The 17,580-nt window shown below is 41.8% G+C and overlaps 1 protein-coding gene across 3 annotated transcripts in view; it reads left to right on the top strand.

The window, feature by feature from the left end:
- LAMA2 (laminin subunit alpha 2) overlaps positions 1-17,580 on the top strand; it is a 1,287,603-nt gene that overhangs the window by 635,270 nt on the left and 634,753 nt on the right. For all 3 annotated transcript variants that reach the window (XM_077289387.1, XM_077289386.1, XM_077289385.1), the window contains exons 15-16: positions 5,747-5,858; positions 7,097-7,210. In XM_077289387.1, coding sequence (XP_077145502.1) covers positions 5,747-5,858; positions 7,097-7,210 — 226 coding nt within the window. The remainder of the gene's footprint in view (positions 1-5,746; positions 5,859-7,096; positions 7,211-17,580) is intronic.

Here is a 17,580-nt window from a genome sequence, read left to right as displayed (position 1 = left end):
GGAATCGCTCTACGGAGCTGGGTGTCCTGTCTCCGGATGGCTCCTTGGACACGAGCAAGCAAATGGTATATATGTTCCTGGTATATTCCGGGAATTTGTCCGGGTTGTCATTGAGCTCGACATACAGTGTGTGATATGCACCATGGCTCTCCCGCAGTTCTATAATGGGGTGTTGCCAAAAATGCCTACGCAGGGTCCTTCTCTGTCTTTCACGGTTTCGGTGTTGCTCCCAAGCAAACGCACACGCAAGAAAAAGCTTGATGCTGAGATCCAGGTTGAAGTAAAAGCTATCCATGTGAAGATCCATCATGACACAGGAAACAGGAGCAAAATCTGAAGATTTCAGCAGTCCTAGGGTCTATATATAGATATCCCATAATACACGCCCTCTGTAGTCCCATTGGCTGTTTCTGGTAATCTAGATTTTTCTCCTGTAAAATTTTTCACCATGCGCACCAAAAACGCAAACGCATGAAAAACGCATAAAAAAGCATGTAAACGCAGCGTTTTACAGCCGCATGCGTTAAACGCATGCGCTTAAAAACCGCTGCATTTATATGCGCTTTTCTGCGTTTTTCTGGTTCTTGCGTTTGTGGATTAAATGCTGCAGATTAAAACGCAAATGTGAAAGTAGCCTTAGAATATGATGAACCCGAGTTTTGGTCCAAAAATTGCCGAGCATACAAGTTAGTTTGCTCCACCATGAGGTTAACGAAAGCCTCAGAGAAAAAGACTTTGAAAAAGTCTAGTTCTGTGAGGCTGGTGGTGTCAAACTTGATACCTGATTCTGCCACAAAATCAGGAATCAGTGGCTCATAATTTTCGGGTGGCGAGGTCCATACGGGTTCCGAAGAGGGGTGCACTGGTTCATCATCGGCAATGGTGGGCGCATCATCATCTTCATCAATGATGGGCGCTGCCTCATCTTCTGTCCTGCGGCGTCTGCGTGGCGGTTCCGCAGGGCCAGAGGAGGAAGAAGAGGAGTGGGAAGAGGATGAGGAAGAATCGGAAAAATAAAGAAAAGTGGGATCCTCTCCCTCGCTATCAGTGTCGGAGGCAAGGAAAGAATATGCCTCCTCCGCTGAATAGCACTGTTGGGACGATTGAGATGAGTGGGACTTTTTTTTGTAAGTATGGTGCTTGGGTGTACTTTATTTGTAACTATGTGTAAGTGTTTTGGGGGATAATGCTTGGTGCAAACTACTCTGAAAAGAAAAAGCTAAAGGAAAAAAAAGCAAATAGGGAAAAAAAACCTGTGAAAGAAAAGCCTAAAACAGCAGGCCCTAGCTCTGATAAGTGAACGGCGTCACTTATCAAAGTTCGGCGGCTGATGGGTGTGCGAACGGGGATGTAAAAAAAAAACGGCAGGCACAAGAGCTCTGATAAGTGAACCGCGTCACTTATCAAAGCTCAGCGGCTGCTGGGTGTGCGAACGGAGATGTGAAAAAAAAGAAAAGGAAGGCACGGGTTAGAAGCTGCAGCTGGGTGAGCGCACGGGGATGGGAAAAAAAAGAAAATGAAGGCACGAGTTAGACGTGGTGGCTGGGCAAGCGCACGGGGATGGAAAAAAAAGAAAAGGAAGGCACGGGTTAGACACAGTGGCTGGGTGAGCGCACGGGGATGGGAAAAAAAGAAAAGGAAGGCATGGGTTAGATGCGGCTGGGTGAGCGCACAGGGATGGGAAAAAAAAGAAAAGGAAGGCACAAGTTAGACGCAGTGGCTGGGTGAGCGCACGGGGATGGGAAAAAAGAAAAGAAAAGGAAGGCATGGTTAGACACGGCAGCTGGGTGAGCACACGGGGATGGAAAAAAAAAAGAAAAGGAAGGCACGGGTTAGACGCGGCGGCTGGATGAGCTCACCGGGATGGGAAAAAAAGAAACCGGCAGGCATGAGAGTTTTGATAAGTGAACCGCGTCACTTATCAAAGTTCGGCGGCTGCTGGGTGTGCGCACAGGTGTGGTGAAAAAAAAAGGAAAACGGAAGGCACAAGCTCTGATAAGTGAACTGTGTCACTTATCAAAGTTTGGCGGCTGTGGAATGGGTGTACGAAATTGGGCAAAGGGGACTGATGAAAAAAAGCGAGCACGAGGGTTGATCTGTGAACTACATCACCAATCAAAGCTCGGCGGCTGCTAAACGTGTGGAAGGAGGCAGCGCAAAGAGGGATGGAGGGGGTAAAAAAGAGGGGGGAGGGGAAGGGGGAATGGGGGGATTGGGGGGTGAAGAGAGATCGGGTAGGGGCTGATAACACTTACGTTTGTAGTCTCTCTTTCTTCGGTTTTCTTTCTTTCTTTTCTAATGCAGGGATTGTGATGTTACAGGCTTCTGTAGCACCACAAGGCCCAGCAAGAGTAAATCTGGCTGTGTGACCGCTCTGCAGGAGTCCTCAGCTAGAGTGGGGACCCCTGCAGAGCGGTCAGACAGGTCACCTGCAGGTGACAGACAGGCCGGTACAGCAGGGCACAGCGAGGCAATACCGCCGCTGTGCCCTGCGATTGGTGCGATTGATACGATCGGCGATCGCACCAATCCAGGGGGGTTTTGTCGGTGCCTGGCATTGCCAGGCATCGACCCTAGGATCGAGTACATCGGTACTTGATCCTAGCCTGGGACCTCATTGTTTCAGCCACTCTGATTGGCTGAAACAATGAGAATTCTGAACAGCCAATCTGTTATGATCTGGTGGCCTAAGAGCAGCATGGGACGTACTCTGGAGAAGGTGGTACCTGTACTGACCGCAGACCCTGAACTTAACACCGCAGCTAGAAGTAGCCGTGGAATGTACCTTTCACTCCCTAGACATCTCGACACAGCCGGAGGACTAATTACCCCTAGAGATAGAAACAGGAAAACTATCTTGCCTCAGAGAAAATCCCCAAAGGATAGACAGCCCCCCCACAAATATTGACTGTGAGAGGAGAGGGAAAAAACATACACAGACTGAAATCAGAATTTAGCAAAGGAGGCCACTTCTAGCTATATAGAAAGGATAGGACAGAGTACTATGCGGTCAGTATTAAAACACTAGAAAATATCCACCACAGAAAATACAAAATCTCCACATCTAACTAAAGATATGGAGGGTATATCTGTATCTCCAGAGATACCAGTTTGACTAAAATAAATCCTTATACAGACCAAGCTGGACTAGACAAAAACATGAAAAAGAACTGAACAATAAGGCCCACAGAATGTGGACAGCAAAAAATCAAGGAAAGAACTTATCTTTGTTGAAGTAAACAGCAAAGCAGAAGAGACCAGGCAGGGATGTGAATCCTCCAAGAACAATGGACAACTGGCAGTGACTAAAGGGTCAAGCATGACTAAATAGCCCAGTCAGGATTGCAATAAGTGGAGACACCAGATGACTGCAGCGATCCAAAGACAGCAGCGCTACCACTTATAACCACCGGAGGGAGCCCAAGAGCAGAATTCACAACACCAATCACAGCGATTGAGAGGCCTGGGGAGTGGAGCCAGGCCCTGGGATGCCGACGCCATCTTCCTCCAGGTAAGATGGCGCCGGAAATTTAATGTGATCGCCGCAACTTTAGTAGCGATGTCGCATTAAACAGTATGACGTACTATCCCGTCACTGGGAATTAAGTCCCAGGTCACCTTGACGGGATAGTATGTCAGGAGTTAAAAATATACAAAAATATTTGGAATTGTATTATTTTTTTAAATCGATGACATCTACATTAATAAAATGTAAATAAAACAAAAGAAAACTAAGTCACAGTAGAAGGATTTTACATGGCAATTAGAGAGTGGTGAGTTTGACACTACTGGTCCATATTCAGATGTTTGCGAACCATGTACACGTAAGTCTTCTATCTATGATTTTCATGAGTAGAACGTGTATCCATTAGTGTCTACAGTGCTATTCACATGTCTGTTTTTTGTCTACCATGAATTTTCAAACAAAATCAGAAACATGTCCAATTTTGTCAGAATTCACAGATAGAAATTACTAATAAAAGTCAGTAGGTCCGTGCAAATCACAGACAGCAGATGAATGGCATCAGTGGACAGTTCATGTGCAGTTTGTGATTAAATAGAATCTGTAAGAAGAATCAAACCTCATAAGTCGTCTACATGGGCACGCAGGTCATAGAAAGTTGAATAAAATGATACTATGATATCTGAGATCCAATGTATCATTCCAGTGAAATCCACATTTTACTTAATATGTAAATGAGCTGTTAAGATCTATGGGCTGGGCACAGACCTCCACAAGAATATGGCACCAGAGCATATAATTAAGGGTGAGCGGACCCATGGATGTTCGGGTTCTTCTGATGCAAACGAACTTTAGCCCAAAGTTCGGTTCAGGTACCAGAACTGTACCCAAACTTGAACCTGAACTCTGTAGAAGTCAATGAATACCTAAACTTTAATTCTGTAAAATGGCTACAAAATGGACGTAGTATGGATTAAAGGGCTGCCAAAGGAATCAGAATACCCCCCACTGAGGCTGTTTTCAGAGTACCCCAACAAGTCTCTCTCTCAGCGTCGAACAATAAACGGACTTCCGAGAGAAATTAATGATCACTAGGTGTCTGGTATGAACCCCGTACTTTAAAGTCCACTCATCTCTACTTATTTTAAATAAAAGGGGCATTACTAGTGTGAGCCATGTAGATCAGGAGAGCAGACTGTCAGTCATTACATGTCTCACAGTGGTAATGCTCCCATTTTCTGAAATACCCTCTGGAGACAGATTCTCATGCAGATCAATGTCCCCCCATAGATCTTAAAAGTACATTTACATATTAAAAAAATATGCCTTTCTCTAGACTAGGACATCAGACTGCATATATCGAGGTATCATTTTATTGAAATATCTTTGACCTATATGCAAAAATATATGGATTACATGATTTGACCCTTTAAAGTGAATCTATTAGCAGGTATTTGCTATTTAATCTGAGAGCACCTTGTTATAGGGCACGAGACCCTAATTACAGTGATGTTACACTTACTAGGCTGTGTGTTGTAGCTTCAATAAAATCAGTGTTTAATCAGCAGGAGGTTGTCTCTGTCTGAGTAGGTCTCACATGCACAGCAGTCAAGCTAATCTGTGTTATCCTGCCCTCATCACTGACTGGCAGCTTTCTGACAAGCAGTCCAGAAAATTATATATTATTGGGATCAAGATTTTTGTCTCTAGATGCTGCTGCTCTCGGATTACATATCAAAACATGCTGACAGAGTCCCTTTAACATTGTAATGAACATGAGAAGATTTGTAGCTTATTTATTTTTTCATTAGTTCTTCACTGTTGGTAAAAACTTACACACTGATTAAACTTATGAAAATAGAATCCAAAATGCTTAGGATTAGGAACAATTGTTCGCGTTTTACGTACAAAAAAAATCAATAACGTCTGATTGAGAGATCTTTTAAAAACAGACATTTTTATTAACCCACTGAAGAGGGCTCAACCATCTAACCATTATTTGACTGACACAGTAAGATAATGCAAAAATGAGACATCAGCTCAAGATTTCTTTGTGCCAGAGTTTCTTTAGGATACGCATACTTCTGCATTATCAGTAATTTGATGTATAGTAATGGCATACAACAAACCCATACTTACTGTTAAGTGTGACTCAATTGTCGCTAGAGACCTACAACACAAATGTAAGCACAGGCTTATTGAAACATATTACACATAACTGGTATTTCTACACAGATTTACAGGTGTTTTACTCACATTACTTTTTTATCTGTTACATTTTAGATTAAGTTCAGTTACCATTGAACTAGCTGAGGATTCCTTACCCAGTGGACGCACAGCTTTTGATGTTGAAATATGTCAATGTCCTCCTGGATACAGTGGTAGTTCTTGTGAAGTGAGTATTTTTTCAGTATTACACCATGTCACCTAAATGTTCTGGTCATTACTTACTATAACAGACTTGTGTAGCTATTTCATTATGGGCCAGAAGATTTCCTTACAGTTTTGTTTTATACACTTTCAAGTAGTGTGGTAAACAGAAAATCAAACAATCTCACAACTATCGGAGATTTTGCCATATGCTCTAATAACAATATACTGTTTAGAGCACCTTATGAAAGCAGAAATAAATCTTAGATTGCACTGTTTTCAATATACTGTAAATGGTCAAAATGTCTACCATTTGTAGATGGTCAAAATGTCTACCATTTTTGTTATTATTGCCCTTTTTTATAGTTTATTAGAATTGGAAATGTCTCTGTATCATCCATTGTCCATTTAAAAAAAAACAACAAAAACCTAATGATAGTAATAATGATAATCACGACAATAGTAAAGGCATACTTCTGATAATGATAACCTTTCTTTATATACTGCATGATATGATCCTTTTTACAATTAGAGCAGTAAGACCAAGTTCACATGTTCAGTATTTGATGAGTTTTTTACATCAGTATTTTTTTAAACCAAAACCAGGAGTGGGTGATAAATGCAGAAGTGGAGCATATGTTTCTATTATACTTTTCCTCTTGTTCCACTCCTGGTTTTGGATTACAAATACTGATGTAAATGAATGATCAAATACTGATTTTAGAGAGTGGTATTTTAGAGATGGTTAAGCAATATTTAGCAAGATGCAGAATTTTATGCTTAGAAATCAAAATCAATTTTTAAACTATTATCTAAAATAGTCCTAAAACATCACATAATATAGCATTGTTAACTTGTATAACCTAATACATTAGGAATTGGTAATACTACCAGTAGTTAGCATCCAGGAAAACAATTAGTAATACTGGCGGTGTGATTCTCTTTGAAACTGTGATTTCACTATCCTTTAATTTCTTTATTTTTCTTCAATATGTTCTATTTCCTTTAAGGTTGCTCTTATTCATTTTCTTCCTATTCTTTCTATTTTCTGTCTTTCTGCACCACATCAGAAGAAAGTTGAAGCATATGCTCCATTTAGCCTTCCACTTAAAGGTGATAGTAAGGTCAGTTGGAACACACAGCATGGACATTTACCACTACTAAGAGGAATAGTGTGACTTTACCTTTTGTCTTTGCCTTCAAATTTTCTTCTGAGTGAAAACAGATAATATTCCTCTGTAAGTAACTCTTTCTATTTTGCAGATCTGTTTGCCAGGACACAGACGAGTAAATGGCACCTTGTTTGGCGGGAAGTGTGAGCCATGTCGATGTTTTGGTCACTCCGACTCATGTGATGATAATACCGGATTCTGTAAAGTAAGTGTTATTCATTGTATGTTTACAAATTAGTGCCCAACTCCAATGGAAGATATTCACTTGTATTTAAGGAGGATCTTTGATAAAGATTATGAGTTTTACATTCTTCCATCAAAACATTGCCCAAGTCCTTAAGTGTTGGTCATTGTTTAATACATTTACTCTTAAATTCAAATGAAAAAAAAAAGAAGCTGCATGTGACTGAACAGAAACATGCTGTCACTTGTATCAGATTTCAATGGCTAGGTCTAAAAAGTACAGCTATCCAAAGTGTTAAAAACAGGTGACTGATACAATGCTTCCTATGTCCAGAAGTAATTAATATGTCTGATGGCCATTATTCTCCTGAACTAAATAACCACTTGTATTCTCTGTAAAGCGGTTTTCCCTTTAAAACTTTTTTTTTGCCATGGCCATGTTGAAAAGAAAAAAATTAACTGTTACTCACTATGTCAAGTATTACTTCTCAGCTTTTGCTGACAAGAGTGTACATAGAAATCATGGAACCCATAGCAGAAGCTCTAATTGAGCCCCCTCACAAAAAATAAATTAATAATATTCATTTCATGGCCCCCATAAAGTAAAATGCAAACAAAAGTGCCCCTTCAAACAAAGTATGATATCCCCATAGTAAACTCCTCCACAGTACCCACCACACTCATAGTATGACCCTATAGTCCCCCTCTGCAAATTATGATATCCTGGCAGTGACCCCAATGCAGAATGATACCCCCACAGTAACTCTTTCACAGTATGATGGCCCCCATAGTACAGCACACACAGTATGATGGCCTTTACATAGCCCTCCATACAGTATAATGGTCTCCATACAGTATGATGGCCTCCACACAACCCTCCACACAGTATGATGAATCCCATACAGTTTAATGGCCCCAATAGTTCTCCAAACAGTAAAATGAGCTTTACACAACCCTCTATACAGTATGTTGAACCCTAGGCAATGATCCACACTGTATAATGGCCAGCATGCAGTATAATGGAGCCCACACAGCCCTCCAAGTATAATGTCTGCCCCACATATTTCTTAAAACAGTATAATGAACCTGAAATAGACCTCCCTACAGTATATTGGTGCCCACATATCCTTCCAAATAATATAATGGTCCTCACATAGTCCTTCAAACATTATAATGACCCAACACATAGCCACCCAAACAGTATATTGGCTCAAAAAATACCCAACCAAAATGTAATGCTGCTGCAGTGCAGTATAGTGCAACCTTCACCAGGAAATGCTGGTGAGGGAAGATAGGCTGCACACACAGCGTAACACCACTGAGCAGCAGCATAAGTGCCACCAAATGGCAAAAGAGTGGTCAGACAAGCCGAGTCAGAAACCGTCAGGACAAGAAGTACCTAAGGTCACAGCAATACACGTGGTCAAATACAAGCCAGAGGAAAGAGCCAGATGGGAGCAAATATAACCGAGATGAGAGACAGTAAAACAGGTCAGAAGACAAGCCGGGTCACATACCAAGAGGTCCAAGAACAGGTAGGGAACACTAAGACAAAGAGGGATGGCAGGAAAGGGAAGTCACAGGAACAGAGTGCACTGGAAGAGGACAACACATGGTATCAAGGGGTCAGCTTCTCTAGCTTGGGAGCATGAACTATCACTTACATAAATGTGCAGGCACAGCAGACTGAAATAGCCACACCGAAGCCAAAACGAGGCAGAGAAGGTTAACTCCAGCATGATCAGACCGGGAAGAGAATAACATGAAACAAACCCCTGCCTGGATCATGACACAAATAGTATAATAGCCTCTGCATAGCCCTCCAAGTGGTATAATGACCCCCACAATGCATTCATTCATTTAAATAAACAAATACCTCTCCCTGTTCCTTGTGGACTAAGGGGTATTTCAACTTCCTGCTGTGTCTCAAAAACTGTGGCTAAACTACATATATGAGCTTTTCTTTCCAGCTGTTTGCTAACATCTCCAACTGCTACTGCTGGTTATTACATTTCATTTACCTATCAAATATCTATAAAACTTTACCATCAGAATAACAATTTATTGTCGAAGGAATCAACAACTTTCCATCTCCAACCTTCAAATATAAACTATGACTTTGTATCTAATGTATCTAATGTGAAAGTTTTATTTTACTCTACTTTTTGATGATAATGGAATTGCGCCAAATTGTTACTCATCTTTTGACTTAAACAAAGTTACTGATGTTTGTGCTTTCCCTGCTTTTATGTCAGATGAATGATATGATATAATTTACTGTGTTTTTGGAAATGTAATTATGCTAAACTTTCCTATCTTAAGTTTATCACGTATTTTCATGCATTTAATTTTGTGCTCACTTTATAAATTGACCATCAATAATTTCACAATTAATCCAAGAAGTGGCACAGCATGAGATTACATTTTGCCTTCCCTAGGAATTTCATTGTATGACTCTCCCTGAATGTATAGTTGATCAATTAATTCAAGGACATTTCAGTGACACATTATCTGACATGGTGTGAAGCTTAAAACAGCATTTCTCATTTCATTAGTTTCTCAAAAGCATAAATTGAACCTCTGCCAAATTATCAGACAGTGATGCTTTATTGTTCCTGTCTCTAGTTTCTCCAGCTCCCCTATTACTATTTCATTTCATGATTAATTTTATTTCCAAGTAAGAAAAATCGTAATATTAAAGATGATTGTGAGTATTCATTAGTAGGGTTGAGCGACTTTTATTTTTATAGGATCGGGTCGGGTTTCACGAAACCCGACTTTCTCAAAAGTCGGGTCGAGTGAAATCGGCCGATCCTATAAAAAAGTCGGAGTCGGGGTCGGCCGAAACACGAAACCCAATGCAGTGCAATGGGATACTATGGTTCCCAGGGTCTGAAGGAGAGGAAACTCTCCTTCAGGCCCTGGGATCCATATTAATGTGTAAAATAAAGAATTTAAATAAAAAATATTGATATACTCACCTCTCCGACGCAGCCTGGACCTTACCGCTGGTAACCGGCAGCCTTCGTTGCTTAAAATGAGCGCGTTCAGGGCCTTCCATGACGTCACAGCTTCTGATTGGTCGCGGCCGCCCATGTGACCGCCTCGCGACCAATCACACGCCGTGACATAATTCTCAGGTCCTAAATTCCTAATTCTAGGAATTTAGGACCTGAGAATTATGTCACGGCTTGTGATTGGTCGTGTGGCGGTCACATGGGCGGCCGCGACCAATCACAAGCCGTGACGTCATCTAAGGCCCTGAACGCGCTCATTCTTAGGAAGGAAGGCTGCCGGAAAGAAGCCGAGGGTGAGTATATTCCTATTAGGTAATATACTCACCCTCGGACGCGCCCTGCTTCTTTCCGGCAGCCTTCCTTCTTAAGAATGAGCGCGTGAAGGGCCTTAGATGACGTCACGGCTTGTGATTGGTCGCGGCCGCCCATGTGACCGCTCACGCGACCAATCACAAGCCGTGACGTAATTCTCAGGTCCTAAATTCCTAGAATGAGGAATTTAGGACCTGAGAATTACATCACGGCTTGTGATTGGTCTCGTGGCGGTCACATGAGCGGCACACGACCAATCAGAAGCCGTGACGTCATGGAAGGCCGTAAACGCGCTCATTTTAAGCAAAGAAGGCTGCCGGTTACCAGCGGCGATGTCCAGGGGCCTCCGGACAGGTGAGTATATCAATATTTTTATTTTAATTCTTTATTTTACACTTAAATGTGGATTCCGATACCGATTTCCGATATCGCAAACATATCGAAACTCGGTATCGGAATTCCGATACCAGATTCAGAAGATCGCTGACCTCATGGCCGACCCCACACAGGGGTCGGGTTTCATGAAACCCGACTTTGCCAAAAGTCGGTGACTTCTGAAAATGGCCGACCCGTTTCGCTCAACCCTATTCATTAGTATCCAAAACTGAAATTTATAGACCAACAGCTTTTGTATAAAAAAGTCTCACTGTAATATTATTATTGAACATATTGAACAAACTAACAAACTAACTATATACTGTTTATATATAGTATATATATATATATATATATATATATATATATATATATATATATACAGTAGACATCTTCTCATTTAAAGATTTTTCTGTATTTTCATGACTATGAAAATTGTACATTCACACTGAAGACATCAAAGCTATGAATTAACACATGTGGAATTATATACTTAACAAAAAAATGTGAAACAACTGAAATTATGTCTTATATTCTAGGTTCTTCAAAGTAGTCACCTTTTGCTTTGATGACTGCTTTGCACACTCTTGGCATTCTCTTGATGAGCTTCAAGAGGTAGTCACTGGGAATGGTCTTCCAACAATCTTGAAGGAGTTCCCAGAGATGCTTACACTTGTAGGCCCTTTTGCCTTCACTCTGCAGTCCAGCTCACCCCAAACCATCTCGATTGGGTTCAGGTCTGGTGACGTCATCTGGCGTAGCACCCATTCACTCTCCTTCTTGGTCAAATAGCCCTTACACAGCCTTGAGGTGTGTTTGGGGTCATTGGCCTTTTGAAAAATAAATGATGGCCCAACTAAACGCAAACTGGATGGAATAGCATGCCGCTGCAAGATGCTGTGGTAGCCATGCTGGTTCAGTATGCCTTCAATTTTGAATAAATCCACAACAGTGTCACCAGCAAAGCACCCCCACACCATCACAACTCCTCCTCCATGCTTCACGGTCGGAATCAAGCATGTAGAATCCATCCGTTCACCTTTTCTGCGTCACACAAAGACACGGTGGTTGGAACCAAGATCTCAAATTTGGACTAATCAGACCAAAGCACAGTTTTCCACTAATCTAATGTCCATTCCTTGTGTTCTTTAGCCCAGAAAAGTCTCTCCTGCTTGTTGTCTGTCCTTAGCAGTGGTTTCCTAGCAGCTATTTTACCATGAAGGCCTGCTGCACAAAGTCTCCTCTTACCAGTTGTTGTAGAGATGCTGCTAGAACTCTGTGTGTCATTGACATGGTCTCTAATCTGAGCTGCTGATAACCTGCAATTTCTGAGGCTGGTGACTCAGATAAACTTATCCTCAGAGGCAGAGGTGACTCTTGGTCTTCTTTTCCTGGGGCGGTCCTCATGGGAGCCAGTTTTTTTGTAGCACTTGATGGTTTTTGCCACTGCACTTGGGGACACTTTCAAAGTTTTCCCAATTTTTCGGACTGACTGACCTTCATTTCTTAAAGTAATGAAGGCCACTCATTTTTTCTTTACTTAGCTGCTTTTTTCTTACCATAATACAAATTCTAACAGTCTATTCAGTAGGACTACCAGCTGTGTATCCACCAGACTTCTGCACAACACAACTGATGGTCCCAACCCCATTTATAAGGCAAGAAATCCCACTTATTAAACCTCACAGGGCACACCTTTGAGGTGAAAACCATTCCCGGTGACTACCTCTTGAAGCTCATCAAGAGAATGCCAAGAGTGTGCAAAGCAGTCACCAAAGCAAAAGGTGGCTACTTTGAAGAACCTAGAATATAAGATACAATTTCAGTTGTTTCACACTTTTTTGTTAAGTATATAATTCCACATGTGATAATTCATAGTTTTGATGCCTTCAGTGTGAATGTACAGTTTTCATAGTCACGAAATACAGAAAAATCTTTAAATGATATGTGTCCAAACTTTTGGTCTGTACTGTACTATATATATATATATATATATATATATATATATATATATATATATATATATATAGTATATAGAAAAACAGAAAACATACACGGCTTCATACATAACAGGTCATCATAATATCAATACACTAGTTACTGAAGCCCAAATACCTGGATGTGCAGGACACACTGATTAAACTAGAAAACCACAAAGAAAATAGTGAAAAAAAATCATGAAAAAATATATAATTTTTTATTGAAAATACAACCGGTCTTAAATAACATCAAAAGCTAAAATCGGCAATCACCTGCAAGCTGCAGTAGGAAAACAGCGGCGCCAATGCCCAACTAATCATAGTTAGGCATTATAAGATACCAAAACCAGGTGCCATATATTAGGTACATAATAGCGGTGTATGAAGTCCAAAGGACATTCCACTCTGTGTCAAAAACATTGTAGGCAGACAAATATCAACAGGGCATACATTTGGTATATCTATAACATACCTAGTAGTAGTGAGCAATGCGCCGCGCTGTCTCCCACCCTCCCGACGCGTGTTTTGGATCAACTTTCCTCAAGGTGGCATGTATATAGTGGCTACGGAAAGTATTCAGACCCCTTTAATGTTTTTCACTCTTTGTTTCACTGCATTAATGTACACTCTGTGTTAGGCGCCAGATTCTCCTACTGCATGAGGTGGATCCCAAGCCTTGTCTTCCTCTGTGGTCTCCCATTTGACTGCAGTGGAGCCTGCTCAGCAGAGACGTCGTCTTGCTCAGACTCATGCTGTTCGTCTAGTTACTACTGCTTCTCCAGTTACAGCTATAGTAACTCCAGAATTCACTCCACTGAGCATGCTCGTGAGGAGACCTCTCATTTGTGGTTGGTAGTCAGCTGCTCAGGTTCTGTGCCGGCTCCGGATTGGCCCGTGAGCAAGGTCCTTTCTGATTGGCACAATCTATAAAAGGATCTTTGGCGCTCCCATTGGTGCGCTAAGATCATTTGTGTTACGTGTGTGGGTGGAATACTACGGTAGTGTGAACTAATTTGCGTGTGCTCAGGGCAGTCATATAGCCTTTAGAATTCCAGCTTCTTCAGAGAGGAGTTTGTGTGTGTGCACAGGGTGGGCGTACAGCCTTTAGAATTCCAGCACCTCCAGAGAGGAGTTTGTGTTTGTGCATACGCTGTGTCTGTGTCCACTACCTGTTCCCTTGCCCCAAAAGCATAGTGCTTACATGTGAAGTAACGGGATTTTACTTAGTGCCATTTCCACTAGCATGGCATCTAGCTAAGCCATACAGTTCCTACCCCTCTGTGAAGCTAACAGAGCAGGGTAATTACTTTCTGTTCAGACCGGATGACATTTAACCCCATGTGCTTTCTAAATCGCTTGTCGCAAGGTTCTGCCATTGTACACTAGCTGCGGTTTTACATCTCCGCACGGTGGACCCAGGTTGCGATCGCACTTCATCTTTATTTATATTTAGTGCGATCCGCCAACCCTAACACTCTGCACCCCATCTTGACTGAAGAAAAGCAGAAATGTAGTAATTTTTGCAAATTTATTAAAAAAGAAAAACTGAAATATCACATGGTCGTAAGCATGCAGACCCTTTGCTCAGTATTGAGTAGAAGCACCCTTTTGAGCTAGTACAGCCATGAGTCATCTTGAGAATGATGCAACAAGTTTTTCACACCTGGGTTTGGGGATCTTCTGCCATGCTTCCTTTCAGAGCCTCTCCAGTTCTGTCAGGTTGGATGGTGAATGTTGGTGCATAGCCATTTTCAGGTCTCTCCAGAGATGCTTAATTGGGTTTCAGTCAGGGCTCTGGCTGGGCCAGTCAATAATGGTCACAGAGTTGTCCTGAAGCCACTCATTTGATATTTTAGCTGTGTGCTTAGGGTCATTGCCTGTTGGAAGGTGACCCTTCAGCCAAGTCTGAGCACTCTGGAAGAGGTTTTCATCTAGGAAATCTCTGTACTTGGCCGCATTCATGTTTCCTTCAATGACAACCATTTGTACTGTCCCTGCAGCTGAAAAACACCCCATAGCATGATGCTGCCACCCCCATATTTCACTGTTTGGATTTTATTGGGCAGGTGACGACCAGTGCCTTGTTTTCTCCACACATACCGCTTACAATTATTACCAAAAAGGTCTATCTTCGTCTCATCAGACCAGAGAATCTTATTTCTGATAGTCTGGGAGTCCTTCATGTGTTTTTTCTTTTAGCAAACTCTGTTAAAAATTTAAGAGTGAAAAATTTAAATGGGTGTGAATACTTTCTGCACCCACTGTATATACATACATATATATATATATATATATATATATATATATATATATATATATATATATATACACTGCTCAAAAAAATAAAGGGAACACTAAAATCCCACATCCTAGATGTCACTGAATTAAATATTCCTGTTGCAAATCTTTATTCATTACATAATGGAATGCGTTGAGAAGAATAAAACATAAAATGATCGATGTCAATCAAAATGAATATCCCATGGAGGTCTAAATTTGGAATGATACTCAAAATCAAAGTGGAAAATCAAATTACAGGCTGATCCAACTTCAGTGGAAATGCCTCAAGACAAGGAAATGATGCTCAGTAGTGTGTGTGGCCTCCACGTGCCTGAATGACCTCCCTACAACGCCTGGGTATGCTCCTGATGAGGCGGCAGATGGTCTCCTGAGGGATTTTTTCCTAGACCTGGATTAAAGCATCCGCCAACTCCTGGACAGTCTGTGGTGCAACGTGACATTGGTGGATGGTGCAAGACATAATGTCCCAGATGTGTTCAATCGGATTCAGGTCTGGGGAACGGGTGGGCCAGTCCATAGCTTCAATGCCTTCATTTTGCGGGAACTGCTGACACACTCCAGCCACATGGGGTCTGGCATTGTCCTGAATTAGGAGGAACCCAGGGCCTACTGCACCAGCATATGGTCTCACAAGGGGTCTGAGGATCTCATCTTGATACCTAATGGCAGTCAGGCTACCTCTGGTGAGCACATGGAGGGCTGTGCGACTCTTCAAAGAAATGCCACCCCACATCATTACTGACCCACTGCCAATCCGGTCATGCTGAAGGATGTTGTAGGCAGCAGATCGCTTTCCATGGCGTCTCCAGACTCTGTCACATCTGTCACATGTGCTCAGTGTGAACTTGCTTTCATCTGTGAAGAGCATAGGGAGCCAGTGGTGAATTTGCCAATCCTGGTGTTCTGTGGCAAATGCCAAGTGTCCTGCATGGTGTTGGGCTGTGACCACAACCCCCATCTGAGGACGTTGGGCACTCAGACCATCCTCATGGAGTCAGCTTCTAACCGTTTGTTCAGACGCATGAACATTTGTGACCTGCTGGAGGTAATTTTGCAGGGCTCTAGCAGTGCTCCTACTGTTCCTCCTTGAACAAAGGCTGAGGTAGCGGTCCTGCTGCTGGTTTGTTGCCATCCTATGGTCCCCTCCATGTCTCCTGGTGTACTGGCCTGTCTCCTAGCCTGGTAGCGCCTCCAGCCTCTGGACACTACGCTGACAGACACAGCAAACCTTCTTGCCACAGCTTGCATTGATGTGCCATCCTGGATGAGCTGCACTACCTGAGCCACTTGTGTGGGTTGTAGAGTCTGTCTCATACTACCACAAGTGTGAAAGCACAACCAACATTCAAAAGTGACCAAAACATCAGCCAGAAAGCATTGGTACTGAGATGTGGTCTGTGGTCCCCACCTGCAGAACCATTCCTTCATTTAGTGTGTATTGATAATTGCCAATAATTTCCATCTGTTGTCTATTCCATTTGCACGACAGCATGTGAAATTGATTGTTAATCAGTGTGGCTTCCTAAGTGGACAGTTTGATTTCACAGAAGTTTGATTTATTTGGAGATATATTCTGTTGTTTAAGTGTTCCCTGTTTTTTTTGAGCAGTATATATATTAATCTCACATTGTCAAATCATATAAAGGATTGCTTTTTATGCAGATTTCTGACATCTGTTATGGTCACTTTCTCTTGGGATCTGCTATGTCGAGTGGATTTAGCCAAGATTGATGATGTAATCTAAGATATGGTTAACCGACCGAAATAAGCTTTTTTTTTCTATGCCTTTTTCAGCTGTTTGTAAAAGATTTGGTGCAGCTGCAAAACCTTTTTAAGTTAGTGCATTCTGAATCTACTTGCTGAAGATCCCCTTTCCTAGTGTACAGATTCAAAGCAGTAAATCAGAGTCAGTGACTCTTACAGTTGTGCTCAAAAGTTTACATACCCTGGCAGAATTTTTGCTTTCTTGGCCTTTTTCAAAAAAATGTGAATGATAATACCAAACCTTTTTCTCCACTCATGCTTAGTGGTTGGTTGAAGTCATTTATGGTCAAACTGCTGTGTTTTCTCTTTTTGAATCATAATGACTACCCAAAACATCCAAATGACCCTGATCAAAAGTTCACTTACTCCATTTCTTAATACCGTGTATTGCCCCCTCTAATGTCAATGACTGCTTAAATTCTTTTGTGGTAATTGTGGATGAGGTTCTTTATTTTCTCAGATGGTAAATCTTTCCACTCATCTTGGCAAAAAGACTCCAGTCCCTTAATATCCTGGGCTGTCTAGCATGAACTGCGCACTTGAAATCTCCACAGAGAGCCTCAATGATTTTGAGGTCAGGAGACTGAGATGGCCACTCCAGAACCTTCACTTTGTTCTGCTGTAGTTAATAACAGGTCGACTTA

The sequence above is a fragment of the Ranitomeya variabilis genome, chromosome 2 (genome assembly GCF_051348905.1).
Source record: "Ranitomeya variabilis isolate aRanVar5 chromosome 2, aRanVar5.hap1, whole genome shotgun sequence".
Classification (NCBI taxonomy): Eukaryota; Metazoa; Chordata; class Amphibia; order Anura; family Dendrobatidae; genus Ranitomeya; species Ranitomeya variabilis.
Note: the sequence above shows the minus strand (reverse complement) of the source record. Positions and strands in the feature narration are given on the sequence as shown.